Raw genomic sequence first — 17,120 nt, 5'->3', positions numbered from 1 at the left:
GATGGGGTCTTTTAATTTTGCCAAAGTTTGTTTAATCGCGGTTTGGATTCCAGCAAGGATCTCATAAAACGTTTTTCTGATTATACTCGACTCATCTATACTTAGGAGGACGAGGAGAATTCCAGTCCAGTACAGACTAGTCTAGAGCAATGAAACTAGGGAGTATACTGTTCTGCACTGACTTAAGCGGGCTTTCAATGGGGATGTGTGTAATCACATGAAACATACGCTCTTAAGAGCAAGTGCCCTTACCAGAGGGTGGTATGCTTAGTAATTGGGCATTGCTTCTTGTTGGGCTGGCGCCGACATGCCCAACAGGCCTCGCGAGAGGGCTCTTTACCAGAGATCATTTTATTGCAAATGGAAGACTGAATAGGGGAGTGCGTTTCCAGTCAGTGGGTGAGAAGATTGGGAAAAAATGTGAAGTGAAATCAACTATAGACCTGGCAAGGCTATCAAATTAATAGGGTTTTACATTTATGTGGAGTCTGAAACAAAGTGAGAGACCGTTGGACGTAATGGTTCTAGATCTCTCAGGTGCAAAGGTATACTGTTTGGTGTAAGGTCAAGTGAGTACATAGATCTTAGAGGCTGGTTTACATGTTTTATGCCTTAGTATGTCGAAGAATGATCAAATGGCATTTCATCAGGACCAACGGGGTTGTATACCTGATCTGGTAGAAGAGCTGGGAACCTAAGTAAGTGTCTGGGTTTCCTCACCCTGTTGGATGGTGCAGTAATCCAACCAAATCAAACAAGAGCACTCACATTACATGTGTGCTTCACATAAAAACAGTGACCTACATAAAAAGCAGGAAACAAATTATGGATTAAATTCCACATCACAGTACACGTCAAAAAGGCTGAACTGTACTTATATCTGTATATGAAACAAACATGACCTGTGGAAATCATAGCACACAAAAGTCACAAACATGCATGCAGATGATCACATGTGGGTATTTTCATAACTATAAAAGTATTGGCAGCATTACCCTCCAAATAGTCCCTTAGAGTAAGAGTAAGGAAAAATGGAAACTATTGAAACACACCAACTATCAAACAAGGAACTGTATCTACCTAATATCTTGCCTATACCGCCTCCGGTACATAGGCATGACCACCAGGCCAATGAAGACTATGAACAACGAACACTGCAGCTACAGGAGTACACACTACATCGCAGTCAATCACACTGCAATGGACAGGAGATTGGCCTACTTGAAACTGTACAAGGGGCAACATACCCACTAGACTCTTTGAAAAAGAACTGTGGGTATTTAGGCTTTAGGTGTTCACCACAGGACTTAATGACGAGATTCCATGGTCTGATATCAGGAACTAATAGCTAAAAATCACCATCTCCTGCAGCCCCTCTCTGGGTTTTGGGCCAATCTTAGAAGACCTTTTACCCTGCTGTCCATGACTGGACACTAACACTAGTGTGGTGATACTTGCTATATAATCCCTCTAGGGAAAACGACTCCTTTCTCTTTCAAGAATGCTTTATCTTGGGGATTATAATGCCCAAAATGTTGTCCCTTGATTACATGTCCTGGGGATTCACTTTAATGGAACTATATACTCCATTCCCACACAATGATCAACTGGGGGAAGTCATGCAACTACCGTATCAACTGGCACTCCTATACTCATTTAGGCACATGCCAACATCATAACAAAAAAACCTGCCAGTATACCACCATGACAAACACATGTGACTGCATAAAGATATCTACCTGCCCCATTTGGGGTAAAAGTGTTTTTACTCTGAGCAGTAACTCAATTTTTTAGATTTGTCTCCCTTACCCTGTATTATTCTCACCAGGCAACACAGCCAATGAAAACGATTCCCTACTTCACAACACCATACTATGATCGTTGCAATACTGACATTGGCATTCTTGCTTTTCTAGGGCCAGTCTTCCGGACTCCTACCAGGCTATACAACCCCAATTGCTACAATTGTTACTATGACAACAGTGGCAGGCTAACTAGTGCTTTCTCACGCTAGTTTGGTCCGCCTTGTTCATACAGCATTGAGCTCGCCAACACAGGTAGATCTCTGCTCCGCAAAGCAGGGTTGTCGAGCAACGTTGCAAACAATCATTACATCCTTGTGGTATTCCACAAAGCAGCCGTTTCCCAGGTTCGCTTTTGGGCCACCACCCAAGAATAATTTTTCCCCCCTCCTTGGGACCTTTAAAACAGACTCAGATTCACTTTCCCTCCATATTCAGAAGAGAGCTTGTGGGACAGGTCAATATACTGGTGTAACACTGAGCGCAAGTAAGTGCAATTAGGAGCCTGGCATTTGGGGGCTATTTACTTATTTACTACATAATGCGTTAATAGCCTGGCTTTTTCCGCAGCTACCATTAAGAGACTTACCTATATCTTAGATGCCTGTATAACTATACCACATTCTTGTCATCCAAGGGGACCTTACCGACTATTTGAAGGATGAGACAGTCAAGACAGTTATGGATATACCCATATTTTCTATTCACCACGCACCTATGTTGAGGTTTGTGACTGTGCGCAGTGCTAACAGGTCACGGTTGCTTCATATAAGGGTGCAATAAGTACAGTTCAACCTTTTGATTGTTATGTACTGTGACCTGATTTTAATCCACACTGTTTGCTCATGCTTTTTATGTAGGTAATGTAAAGTTCAAAGAAAATCCAGACGCAGGAGTGAAAAGTAGAGCTTTTTTGCCAGTATTCCACTGACCTCACAGAATTAACAGTCACAACTTAACATTCTAAGGTGAGCTTCAGAGACCGTTCCATGGGGAAGGAGGGGAAGAAAGCAACCTACCATTGTGAAGACAATACACAGGGTTATTAGGGGAGGTGAAGGAGGGAAATGAAATGTTACAACACATCTTCCAACGGTATATGAAAAATACGGCACACATTGTTTCACATCCACTTTAACGAAAATGTCACCGCTCCTTATTTGTCCACTGTCAATTTGAACTACATTTTTGTTAACTCTCGACAACTGGTCTTGGATAAAACTTGCTGTGATCTATTTACTCTCGTCAGTATTTTGACTAACAGTCACCAATTTTCCATTTTCGTTCCTGGACACCATTTTTGTCATAACTATTCTTGTACTGGAGCTGGTGTTGTACCCTTCTACCAGTTTCATGTGTATTGGTTGTAACAGACTTTTCGCCCCACCCAACCATAGTGGGTTTATTTTTGTGTTTGGCTCCCTCCCTCTAATGACAAAAAACAAAGGGAGATACCCAAGTCACTAGGTTAGGTCAAGTGTGGTACGACCAAATGCATTCTCGTAAAGACTTGTCCATGTCATGTCCGTCAACAATGGCTAGTTGAATGTGTTCTTAAATCATGCAATTTGTCCTTTCAACTAAGCCATTATATTTCGGGAAGTACAGCGCAGTCTTCTCTGGTTTGATGTCCAGTTCTTGGAGATATTCTTTCATTTCCAATGATGTAAACTGACACCATTGTCCGTAACCAACATTTCAGGAATCCCTTCATTGCTGAATACAACTCTCAAAAATTCAATGAGAACACTTGTGGTTGTGCATGATACAAATGTAAACTTTATCCAATGGGATGTGAAGTCGATAAGTACAATCATAAAGCTCCTTTGAATCCCCATATACTCCATAGGACCAAATATGTCCATGGCCAATTTACTCCTTTGTACATCTACAGGTGATAAAGGCACTTTAAGTATGATCTTAGTTTTATCACTCCTTGCACAGCTAAGGCATCTTTTAACTTTCTGCTCAACCATAGAATCCTTATTCCTTACTCTACTCTGATGCTCATGCCAAGGTGCCCTTCATGTGCCAAGTCAATGATTTTGTCTCCAAGGTCAACAGGTGGCACAATTATTTTCATTATGACCAATGTTATCATCCAGAACAGTTAATTCATGCCTTACTTCCCAGAATCCCTTCAGTTCTTCAGCTACTTGCTTGCATTTTTCTGGCCAACCATTGATAAGCATGCCCGAGTATATTCCAATTGTTATCTTTGCACACACTTTCCTTCCATTCACTCTTTGTAATAGCTGGCACTTGTACTGCTAAAATATGAACATCCGGTGGTTTATACAGAAGATCAGCATCTAAGGGTGCTCTGCAAAGGTAGTCTGCAATTATGTTTGCCCCACCAGGTAGATATTCTATTTTGAAACAGTAACCTTCCAATCCCAGTATCCATTTGGATATGCGAGGGGAGCCACGGTGCCTTTTTCTGACAGGGTCCATGAATGTGAGGTTTATGGTCTGTGCGAATGGTTAATTTTATGCCCCAAAGATAAAACTTGAAATGGTGAACAGCGAAGAAACAGGAGCGGGCCTCCCTTTCAATTACCGAATAGTTACGTTCAGCTGCAATTAAACAAAGTGAAGCAAAAGCTATGATTGTCCCAAAAAGGGGAGAGTGGCGAGACTATGTGGCATCCAAAGCATTATTAGAAGCATCAGTTGTAAGAATAGTTTTTTTTCATAGGTTTAAATGTACCTAGTGCAGTGAATGTATAATTTCATCTTTCAACTTGTTTACAATATCACTATGCTCTGCCTGCCGCACGGTCTCTGTTCTTGCTCAAGAGTTCGCATAGACACTCCCACTTTAGAGATTTTTTTAATTAAATTTTTTTAACATATTTGGCCATGTACTTCATCAAACCTAAAAAGGATTTCAGTTCCTTTGTTCTTTGGGTAAGGTACATGCCTGATACATGAATCGAATAATATTTGGGCCTGAACCTTCCCTGTGATATGGTGTGACCAAGGTAATCTACAGAACTGACTAATCTTGCATTGGTTTTAACAGTCAAATCAGACTATCAATTTTTTCAACACTATTCTCAAAATGCAATCATGCTCCTCCGATGAACCATAAACTAACATATAATCTTGGAAGTAAAATGTTTTTTCTATGCCATTTAAAATTTGATGCATTTTTTGAAAAACTGCCGCAGCAAAAGCCAGGCCAAAAGGCATTCTCGTGAATAGGTATGCCCCAAAAGGAGTGGTAAACGCCGTGAGTGGTCTAGACTCAGGATGAAGCTCCACCTGATATGCCATGGATAAGTCAATTACAGAGAAATTTTAGCATCACCCATAGTACTTAACGAACAAGTTACTTACCGTCAGTAACGATATATCTGTGAGAGACAGATTAGTTATATATTCCTTACCTTTAGAATTACCCCCAGGCATCAGACAGTATCCCTGCAAGTCGAAAGGCAGCGTCTGTAGTAGTTGACATCCGGGTAGCTACTTAGACGCCGCCCTCGCGCGCGGACGTCAGTTCTTATACACGACGTTCCATGCCAGCAGAGCCATGCAAGACACTGGTCACTGCTGTACAAAACTAGGGCTCTGAAAGGGATTCCCTGACCCTAGAAGTCAGTTCACAGAACGGGGAGGATGGGTGGGGCGGTATGGAATCTATAACTAATCTATGGTCTTACAGATATACCATTACCGAAGGTATGTAACTTGTTCATCTGAAAGCGAAAGTTAGAGTTTCCTTACCTTTAGAATAGATACCCCAGCTAACCAAGTTCACACCAAAAAGTCCTGGAGAACAGAACGGCCAAAAAAGCGGTCTCTCCTGACTTGGCTGTCCAGGCAGTAGTTTTGTGCAGAGATGCCCACGTAGCTGCCTGACAGATGTCATTGAGGGGGGGGGGGGGGGGGGGGGGATTGGTAGCTGCTGTTGCCTAGTGGAATGGGCGCGCAATCCCAATAGAGGCTTCTTTGCCAAAGAGTAGCAAGCTTTAATGCACAAAACGACCCACCTAGAGATCGTCTGTTTGTGCTCAGCCAGACCCTTATTGGCGCCCACGTAGCCAACAAAAAGCTGGTAATCCACCCAGATTTTCTTGGTGCGATTCAAATAAAATAAAAGCGCACGTTTTGGATCCAGGCGGTGCTCTTTTCTTCCTTTGAAGGATGCGGAAAGGTGGTGGGCAAAGTGATGGCTTGACCAATGTGTAAAGAAGTAACCACGATGGGAAGAAAATAGGGTCGAAATTGAAGGACAACCTTGTCCGGATGAACCGCCAGAAAAGGAGGTTTTGAAGAAAGAACTTGGAGCTCACTCACTCTGTGAGCAGAGGTAATGGCAATCAGAAATCAGTCTTTAAAGTGAGGAGCCTGAGAGGACAGTTATGTAATGGCTCAAAGGGAGCGCACATAAGATAAGTAAGAACCAGACACGCAGAGAGGGAACTACGGGGGGCGAAGAATATGATGGAAGAGTTTGGAGCATTGTCGGGACTGCGGGTTAATTGGCAGAAGTCCCGGCTGTTTCCAATAGAGGGTGGCACGACACCACCAGAGGGCCTGTGTGAACTGCACTGGGAACCCTGATGCTTAGGGTTCCTGGGGGTGAAGGTGTTCCACTCCATGGTGAATGTGCAAGAAGGAAATGTAGGGGGTGCATTGCGGTCGCTCAAGGACATGACATTCTGGGGAAAACTCCCCCTCTCGGTGGCGGGCTGTATTTCCCTACTAAAAATGGTGGCTCTCCCCAGGTTATTATACTTCACCACGCTGGGAGACCATAAGCAGTCACATGCCTATACAGGGCCTTAGGCGGACTCTATTCAGCCACTAGACCGGTTGAGACATCAGTGGATGGGGGACATAGGCAGACCACTGGGAGATCAAACTGTTACGGACAAATGGGGTGTCTAGAAATGCAAGCTTTAGTCCAATTAGCTTCTACATGCTGCACAGAGCATACACAACACCAGAACGTATTAACCAGTTCTTTCACAGAGAGGATGCTGAATGCCTGCGGTGTAAAGAACGGGGGACACATTTTATCGATATGATATGGAACTGCCAGAACCGGACGCAATATTGGCAGGAAGTAACAAGGGAGACTGCTAGGATAACGGAGCAAGTAGTCCCACATACACCAGCATATGTCCTGCTCAACCTGTTTCCGCACACAGCCAAGACTAAGGTCACTGTTAAGTTTCAGGACCCCGCCTTTATACTGGCAAAGCGGGAAATCACTAGTACATGGAAGGCGACAAACTGTCCCAGCATCCATAGGTGGAAGCAAGAGAAAGTGAAATGATTAGGGGTGCGAGGGCAGAATCTTGCTCAGAAATAAGATAAGGGGCGTGGGCAGATTGGAGAGAGCTCAGGCATGGGAGGTGTTGATGAAAGAAATTAGGAGGGATGACCCTGGGTCTGAAGCCACCACTTTCGAGAGACCATCACGACAGCAGAGCCCCCGGAGGCAAAATCAGGAGGGAGAAATAGAGTAGGTACCAGGGGTGAGGACCCATAGAAACTATCCAACTAGGAGGGGATAGACCTGGAAAGGAGGCGACGGAGTGACGCAGAACCACACAACAAGGAGCAGAGGAAGTGATAGAGCTCATCCTGTGACCATAGGAGACAGCTGTGCAGAATAGTTGGGTCCCAGTTTTGTTGGGGGGTAGGGAGGGGGTGATTCTAGGCATTGAATAGGATTGCCCATTAGTATGAAGACGAGTTAACAGGACAGGTAGAAATACTAATGCAAATGTAATTGACTCGTATATGAGGTGCATATAATGGGATAAATTGAGATTGCAAAGTATCCACCTGTTAAGATAACAGCGGTGAAGGAGATATATGTGATTGGCAATAAAGTTTGTCAAAAAAAAAAAAAGATAAGAACCAAGTTCAAGTCCCACTGAGGATTTAGGAAGGGAACAGGAGGGGGAAAAAAAAAGAGGAGTAATGCCCTTAAGAAAGCTATGTACAACAGGAGCCTTGAAAAGAGGGCTGATGGGGAAGCCTAAGAAAGACTGAAATGGCTGAGAGGTAGTCCTTAAGAGTCCCCAGGGCAGAGACCTGCTGGGCCAACGAAAGGAGAAAGAGAACCTCAAAAAGAGGGGCAGAAGAGGGATCCACAACCTTTGCTGCACACCATGCCACAAATGTGTTCAGTTTGCAGGCATATACGGTCTTAGTTGAGTTACGCCTGGCTGCCAAGATAACATCACAGACTTCGGGAGGAAGGTCGAAGGCAGTCAACTGCTGCTGCTCAATCTCCACGCAAGGAGGTGGAGGCTGGACAGGTTCAGTTGGAGGACCGTCCCCTGCTGCTGTGACAGAAGATCCTCCCGACGAGGCAGTCTGATCAGAGGATCGATGGCCATGTGAAAGTGCTTGGGATACCAGACTCTTCATGCCCAATCCGGAGCCACAAGAATGACTTGGGCCTGGTCGCGCTTGATCTTCAGCACTTTGGGCAGAAGTGGTATAGGCAAAAAAGCGTATAGAAGACTGCAACTCCACTCGCAACGAAAAGCGTCGCCTATCGACTGACGCCTTGGAAATTCTGACACGCAGAATTGCTGGCAATGAGTTTTCTCTTCGGTGGCGAATAGATCTAACCAAGGATCTCCCCACTGCAGAAAGAGACCTTGCACCACCTCCGAGTGAAGACCATTTGTGAGCCATCATGCACCTGCGGCCTCGTTAGTCAGCACTTGCTCCACCAGGGATATACCCTGATGTCCCAGCCATGTCCATAGACAGAGCCTCCTGACACAGGGTCGATGACCCCCACCCCTCCCGGTTTGTTGCAGTACCACATGGTGGTGGTGTTGTCCGTGAACACGTTAACTACTCTTCACCGGACGGAGGGAAGGAATGCTTTTAGTGCAAGACGGATCGCCCGGAGCTCCAGAAGGTTGATGTGGTGCCCAGAACCCACCAAAGACCTGAGACCTCTGATCTCCGCCTCTCCAATGTTGCCGCCCCACCCCAGAAGTGATGCATTCATCACCACTGTGAACTCCGGTTAGGGAAGGGAGGGGACTGCCGCTGACCCAATCCTGGTTCATTAGCCACCACTGCAATTGTGCAGTGCCCTCGGAGATCTGAACGCAATCTGACAGATTCCCTGGATGCTGTGCCCACTGGAACTTTAGGTCCCATCAAGAGTGGTACCATTTGCTGGGACTGTCGAAATCTGCTTGTTTCCCCATATTCCCCTAGAAGACCGTCAAAGAAAGTACCTTTAAATGAGGATGTGAGAAGGATGTCCCAGCCCAGCTGTTTCGGGGCAACGACTGACGTAGACTGGCACGGATGCTGCCCATGCGAGGCAAGCACTGCGGGACTGCTGTAGTGCTTTTAAGCTTCTCCCATGCACCTCCTTAGACAAGAGAAGGCTGGGGACAGTTCCACACCTGCCAGGGCTCAGAAAACAATGTGGCCAAGTTGAGCTGAAAGTCTGCTCCCAGTTCTGGAACACACGCTGCGGGACTGCTGTAGCGCTTTTAAACTTGCCAAGTGCTGCCACAATGTGGCTGAGTTGAGCAAAAAGTCTGCTAGAATCAAAAGCCTCTTTGAAATATCTGTAAATAGTGTATCGGTTAAAGGTTAAATGGCAATTGTTATAAATCAATAATTATGCTGAAAACACTGCAGCCACAGTTTGTTTATTCCACTGACCTCAACTATAGGTACGCTCCAGCCCACTCTTATTAATACCAAGCCTGCTCTTCATTTAGAGTCGTTAGTCACTTGGGAGTTCCTAGACGCCAGAGTTAAAGGTACAGTTCGGAAACATGTAATATGGAATATGCTACTTCCCAGTATGCATCTGTTCTTGGCATGTAGAGCTGCAGATCTACATACTTTTGCATAGATCGCCATCTGGTGTTGGGTCCGGATGTTTGCACTGGTTTTTGTCCTGGAAAGTCTTTGGAAGTCACGAGGTATGTGACTCCTCCTTAGGATCATAGTGCGCATGGGCATCGGCTCCATCCTCAGATTGTTTTTCGCCAGCAGGGAAATGATGGAGCTTTGTAAGAAACAGGAAGATGCCCTTGTATAGTGTATTTAAATAAGATAAGATAATACTGGAACAGATCAAGGAAGCAGGGGAGGCGGGCGTGTGTAGATCTGCAGCTCTACATGCTAAGAACAGATGCATACTGGTAAGTAGCATATTCCGTTTGAGGCATACGAGCTGCAGATTACACACTTTTGCATAGACTGTATAGCAGTCCCATGTCTAGCGGCGGTTCCCATTATCTGTTGCAGAAGTCTAAAATAACGTTTTGAGTACAGCTTGGCCCACACTGGCTTGGTGTTTGGTTTGCACATCTACACAGTAGTGTTGAGTGAACGTATGTGGTGTAGACCATGTAGCTGCTTTGCAGATATCACCTAATGGAATGTTGCCTAAGAATGCCATAGAAGCCCCTACTTTCCTTGTAGAGTGGGCTCTAGGAGGAACAGTTAAAGTGTGTTTTGCTTTGTGGTAGCAAATTTGTATGCATTTAACAATTCATCTGGCTATCCCGGACTTCGATATGGGATTGCCTTTGCATGGTGATGAGAACGAAACGAAAAGTTGTTTGGTTTTCCGAAGAGGTTGCGTTCTTTCAATGTAATAAAGTAATGCTCTTTTAACATCTAAAGTATGGAGAGCTCTTTCTGAGACTGTGGTTGCGAGAAGAAAACGGGCAACTTCACTGATTAAGGTGGAAGGGGGAAATGACTTTAGGATTAGTGTGGAGAACCACCTTATTATGATGCATTTGTAAGAATGGTTCTTGAATAGTTAAGGCTTGTAGTTCACTAACTCTTCTTAGAGAGGTTATGGCTACTAGGAAAGCAACTTTCCATGTTAAGAATTGTAGCTCACATTTATGTAGAGGTTCAAACGGAGGCCCCATTAGTCGTGTGAGCACGATATTTAAATTCCAACAGGTGAGGGTGGAACTCTGGGAGGAATTATCCTCTTGAGGCCTTCCATAAAGGCTTTGATGGCGGGCACTCTAAATAGCGATAAATGTGGTCTATTTTGTAGGTATGCGGCTATAGCAGCAAGGTGCAGCCGAATAGACGTGTAGGCTAAGTTGCACCTTTGTAGGTGTAGAAGGTAGGTTATGATGTGTTGGATAGACACATCTAGAGGATTGATAGCATTGTTATGGCAATATATCACAAATCGTTTCCACTTGGCTGCATAGCAGGCTCTAGGTGTAGGGCATCTCTCCCCCTTAATGACGTTCATACAGTCAGGAGGAAGGTTAAGGTAACCGAATTCTAAGATTTCACGAGCCAGATCGCAAGGTTCAGCTGGTCTGGGTGTCTGATCTCTTCACGGTTCTGGGTTAAGAGGCGTGGGGAGAGGTGTAATCTTTGGTGCTGGACTATTGACAGTTCCAACAATGTGGTGTACCACGGTTGTCTGGCCCAAGTTGGAGCAACTAGAATTAGAGTCAGTGAGTGTTGCTGTAGTTTGCGCACCACCAGTGGTATGAGTGGGAGAGGCGGAAAAGCGTACTCAAATCTGCCTGACCAGTTCATCCATATCGCATTGCCTTTGGACAATGGGTGTTGGTATCTGGCGGCAAAGCTTGGGCATTTGGCGTTTGTGGGTGGCGAAAGGGTCTATCTGTGGTTGCCCCCATATCTGAAAGTATGGTTGGAGAACTTGAGGATGGAGTTCCCACTCGTGAATCTGGTGTTTGACGACTTAACAGATCTGCTATGGTGTTTGACTCCTGGGACGTGTTGGGCTAAGAGAAATATATTTTGAGGTATAGCGCACCTCCATATGTTTTGTGCTAGCTGGGAGAACTGCAGAGATTGTGTCCCGCCTTGTTTTTGGATGAAGTACATGGCTGTCATGTTGTCTGTGCAGACTAAGACAGCCATGCCCGATATCTGTTTTTGGAATGCTTTTAATGCTTGGACTATGGCCAGTAATTCCAGGTAATTGATGTGGAATAACTTTTGTTGAGGTGTCCACTTGCCTTGTATGGTGTGATGTAATAGGTGAGCTCCCCAGCCGGAGAGCGATGCGTCCGTTGTCATGACAATCTGATGAACTGGCTATAGGAACGGTCACCCTTTAGAAAAGTTTTTGGTGTTCCACCACTGCAGAGAGCGGGAGTGCGACCGTCTACCAACACCAGATCTGTTAGCTGACCTTGAGCCTGGTTCCATTGTCGTGCTAAGCTCTCTTGTATGGGAAGCATCTGGAGTCTTGCGTGAGGCACTATGAAAATGCAAGAGGCCATCATCCCCATGAGCTGCATGAACACTCGAGCTGGGAGAGAGCGGTGCGGCTGAAATTTGGGTAGGAGAGCGAGAATGCTTGCTATCCTTGGTGGACTGGGATAGGCTAACGCTTTTGAGGCGATTATTGTGGCACCGAGGTATTGTTGTATGCGAGATGGTTTCAGATGAGACTTGGTGTGGTTTACTGTGAACCCCAGGTTGTGGAGTAATTGGATAGTCGCGCGAGTGTGATGAACACACTGGTTGTAAGAGTTGGCTTTTATGAGCCAGTCGTCGAGGTATGAGAAGACGTGAATGTGTTGTCTTAGATTGGTTGCGACTACTGCTAGGCACTTGGTGAATACCCTTGGGGCTGTTGTGACTCCGAAAGGGAGTACTTTGAATTGATAGTGCTGCCCATCTACTACAAACAAGATATTTTCTGTGAGCAGCGTGTATGGGAATATCGAAATAGGTGTCTTTGAGATCTAGGGTGGCCAGGAAGTCGCCCTGTGAAAGTAGGGGGAGGACTTGCTTGAGTGGGACCATGTGGAAATGTTCTGATTGTATGTAGCTGTTTAGTGGCCTAAGGTCTAGAATAGGTCTCAGACAGCCATCCTTCTTTGGTATGAGAAAATACAGGGAGTAAACTCCCTTGTTTTGTTGGTGCAGGGGGAACTAGTTCTATTGCACTTTTTTGTAGTAAGGAAAACACCTTGTTTGAGGAGTGACAAATGGTCTGCTGACATTGGATGCTGTTTGGGTGGAATGTTTGGGGGGGGGGTAGAGGTGAGTTCGAGACAGTAACCTGATTGCACTATTTGTCACACCCACCTGTCTGTGGTGATGTTGGTCCAGACAGGAAGGAACTGCTGTAGTCTTCCCCCGACAGGAGTGGAATGGTCCGGGGGAAGCAGAGGGAAGTCATTGGGCAGGGGTGGAGGCAGAGCAGGTGTTAGTTTTGCCTCTGCCTTTGTTATTGTTGCCTCGGTATCCTCCTCTGTGGTAACCTTTTGTGAAGGTGGATGGGGTATCAGATGAGTATCCCCTGGAGTTGCCCCTGTAGGATGAGCAACGAAAAGAACGTCGGGAGCTTGCGATTGCAAGGCTCCCATTGATTTGGCTGTATCTGTCCTTTTTCATCTTCCTTCTTAATCAAGTAGGGGAATAGTGGGCTTTTAAATAATAAATATTAATTATTAAGGTCCAGCATACGTACCCAAAAGAGAGTGTACCAGAATTGGTATGCAGTTCCTACGATGTGGCAGGTAGTGGTAAGTAAACAGTAAACAGGAGGTGCCAAGGTGTATGTAAAGGGGCAGGCAGGAGAGGGAATCACTCCTTATGGAAAAGAGACCCTCACACACCCAACAAGTGGGTGTCTTGCTTCATCGGGTCTAGCTCCTTATCGGGTCGGCGGTGCAATACCCGATCAGGCGCCCGAACGGGGCCTTCTTTGCGGAGATATTTTTTCCAATGCCGATGGGTGTAGTGCGTGTGAGGGGCCTTATAGTAACTAGGGTAGGTGACAGTGATGTGTGGGATAGGTGAAATGTAAAACAGGAGATAAGTTTACCCTCTTTTATTAGGTCGTTGGCCTTGTTTGTATTTGTCGGGGAAGTGTGGGACTCTAACTCATCGTAGTGAGCCCTATTGTATCTGGCTAACAGGGCTTGAGTATTTGCGATACGCCAAATATTAGCTGCCTGGGATGCTGTTCTTTTGCCAGAGGAGTCCAGGAGTTTAGACTGTCAGGCGAAGCTGCATCACCTGTTGACTGCAAATTAGCCCGTTTCTTAGCATTTGAGATGACCATGGAGGCTAATGGAACATGGCCCCTGATGTAAGCTGGGTCTGTAGGGGCAGCTTTGTATTTCTCCTCAATTCTAGGATTGATGATTCTAGTTCTGACAGGGTCTTTAAATACTTCTGTAGCGTGTTTAATCACCCCTTTGAGCACGGGTAAAGTGGATGTGGACCACCTTTGGGTGGTGTCGAAAGTGTCCATTAAAAAAATCATCTTGTGTATTAGCCAATTAAACCCCATGGTATCTTCTGGTGGGGGAGGTCTAGAGGGGTAGATGTCCTCTTGTGGGACATTAGGGACATCAGGCGTATTATGGTCATCCCAGGGGTCAGGGGAGCTTGGAGGACTGGGGTCATCTAGTGGTATGTTGTCACCGTCCCCTGTGTCATCATATGTGTCGTCATCTACTTGTGGAGGGGATGGTGTAGGAGACTGAGGTCGGGGAGGTGGAGAAGGTGGTGGTGGTGGCGGTGGTGGTGGAGAAGGTAGCCTATGAGGGGGATGTGGCTATATCCCTCTTTAGGTGGTTGAGCTGGTGCCGGCATGCTCAGTGGTCTCTTTCTGGAACAGTCAATTGACCGTTTTTTGGGTCTTTAAAGTTTGGGTGTTCGGTGTCGGCAGAGGGCTTTTTCGGAGCTGGCTGCGGTGCTGTTTTGGGCTTGGAGCTATGCGATTTGTCAGTCTGCATTTTTTCGGCGTCGATGCCTTTTTTGGCTCCGAAGAGCACGAGTCCGAAGTTTTGGGGAGTGGCTTCTTCGTCGGTTCAGAGTGTTTTTTCGGTGCTGGGGAGTCACTAGTTGGAGTCTTCGGTCCCGAAGGTTTCGGGGTGGAAGCCGCATTCGACCCCGAGGGTGGGTACGGCTTCTTTTTCGGTGCCGATGATTGGGTCCGGGCACCGGTAGCAGGCAGACTAGAGCCAGAGTCACCGGAAGGCTTAGCAGGCTTCTTTGCCGGGCCCGAGGGCAGGGCATAGGAAGCAGTGTGTCCGTGTGCACCTGAGTCCGAAGGCGAAGGTGTGACCGAAGCCTTTGTTGTGGGGAGTGGGTCGGGGTCGACTTCAGTACTTACGACCTGTTGAGCTGGAGTCAGTTCTTCGACGTCTGAATAAACTGGCTTCTGAGGCGCTGAGCTCTTCTTCGACCCGTTCTTCTGGCTCATCGACACCCTCGTGGAAGATGTCGTCGGGGATCGAGCGAGCCATGGTCCTTTGAGCTAGTCAATCCCAGATGGTCTTCTTCGAGCGGAAGGAGGCACAAGCGGGACAGTCTCTGGCCTCGTGCTCGGGAGAGAGGCAGAGGTTACACACCTCATGCAGGTCGGTGTGGGGAAACTTCGACCCAGATCGAGGACACTTCTTAATTGGCGTCCTTTCCATGAGCTAGATGCCAAGGCTCGGTTCGGCCCGAAGGCCTTCTTCGACGACCGGAATGTAAGCTTGGTAGAGATACGCACAGATTAGGGTTCGCGACCGAGACAATACCGTCGAAAGGGTGAAGGATTGCGCGTTGAAACTGGAATCGGTAATGGTTCCGACTGGAGCGCGAGAAACACATCCGAACTCGATGACGGGAAAAACAATCTGAGGATGGATCCGATGCCCATGCGCACTATGATCCTAAGGAGGAGTCACATACCTCGTGACTTCCAAAGACTTTCCAGGACAAATACAAATGCAAACAGCCGGACCCAACACCAGATGGCGATCTATGCAAAAGTGTGTAATCTGCAGCTCATATGCATCGAATATGAATATACATCTCTCTCAAAGAGAAAAAGAAAAAAAACAGTCACTGTTCATATTATGGTCAAACGATTGTGTAAAATTGCCCTCATCTGTTAATTTAGGATGTGCCTCGTGGGGTACTTTGGGCCTGTTTAGCTGAGGTGAAGAAGCTGTAAGCAGGTGAATATCAATGTATGCTTATTTTTCTCAACATGATCAAGGCAACATTTCCTACAACCACCTGAAAGTGCACCCATGATAGTTAAATAAAACAAGTGCACATATGTGCATTGCTGGCCTTACTCCCAAAAAAAAAAAATAATCACGAAAAGTATTTTGTCTAGAAACAAGTGCCTAAAGTTGAACATTGGGTATGTAGCTCAATTTATCAGTCAGATCAAGCTATATTACAAAAAAGTCACCCCACTGACTTTACATTTGAATTCCAACTAATAACTGATGCACAAGAAAAGGAGTAGCAAAAGCAAAATGTAGAAACACCACTTCCAAAAATAAAAATCAGTGATGACAGTATGCAGAAATCGATGGGTCAAACACCAACACTTGCTGAATTAGACTGACAAAACCCTATACAGAATTTACACAAAGTATTTAACGTAGCACGACCAACACACTAAGAACAGTTAAGTCTATGAATAAAAATGCAACATGTGAGCAAAACCGATTCTAACCTGTGACGTTTTGCAATCTCTCTCTCTTATCCGGTCCTTCACCAATTTTATTAATGATGTGATATTATAAAATTCAGCTTCTTCCAGCACCCCTGGAGAAAAGTAAGAAGACAATATCATTATTAGTTGGATTCAACTATTTGGAACAATACAAATTACCCTCCACGATTACTGCACAATTTTTCCCTTCTCGTACCTCCTTCCCAAATGGTTGAAAATTTAGTGCACAGCATTCTCACGCAGAAAAAGATCTATAGAAGTATGTTACTTTAAAGTATTTTAGAACTGTTCAAAATTTGCACAGAACATGCACGTTTGCCATATAATGCAATGATGAACCACAGCTGAAACAGCAAGAAAAACAAACTTCAAATTAACACTCTTGTAAATAAAACAGTTTTTTCACTTTTACAGCTTGTATCAATGGCCTCAGTTTAATTATACATTTTTTAATTAATCATGAATACCATTTAATGACAAACTGAAAAGGCCAGTTTATCAGGTGAAGAGTAAGACTGAAGTAGCCAGTGCCTAAGTCACTGCAAGGTTCAGGGGTGCCCCTAAATACTAGTCTTAGGGACATTACAGGTAGGCAAAAAGGTTGGGACCAATGGGTCCCTTCCCTGGGGTGGGTAGCCCCCTACTATGCCACCCTTCAGTGGAAGAGACAGGGCGCGAGACAGGGCGCGAGACAGGGCGCGAGACAGGGCGCGAGACAGAGCGCGAGACAGAGCGCGAGACAGAGCGCGAGACAGAGCGCGAGACAGAGCGCGAGACAGAGCGCGAGACAGAGCGCGAGACAGAGCGCGAGACAGAGCGCGAGACAGAGCGCGAGACAGAGCGCGAGACAGAGCGCGAGACAG

At 45.8% G+C, this 17,120-nt stretch overlaps 1 protein-coding gene across 4 annotated transcripts in view; it reads right to left on the bottom strand.

Annotated features, from left to right (window-relative positions):
- KCTD5 (potassium channel tetramerization domain containing 5) overlaps positions 1–17,120 on the bottom strand; it is a 370,201-nt gene that overhangs the window by 236,404 nt on the left and 116,677 nt on the right. For all 4 annotated transcript variants that reach the window (XM_085629273.1, XM_085629275.1, XM_085629272.1 and 1 more), the window contains exon 3: positions 16,258–16,349. In XM_085629273.1, the coding sequence (XP_085485399.1) occupies positions 16,258–16,349 (92 nt within the window). The remainder of the gene's footprint in view (positions 1–16,257; positions 16,350–17,120) is intronic.

This window comes from Triturus cristatus, chromosome 10 (assembly GCF_964204655.1).
Source record: "Triturus cristatus chromosome 10, aTriCri1.1, whole genome shotgun sequence".
In the NCBI taxonomy this organism is placed as follows: Eukaryota; Metazoa; Chordata; class Amphibia; order Caudata; family Salamandridae; genus Triturus; species Triturus cristatus.
The sequence above is the reverse complement of the archived record's forward strand: the minus strand, read 5'-3'. Positions and strand labels throughout refer to the sequence as shown.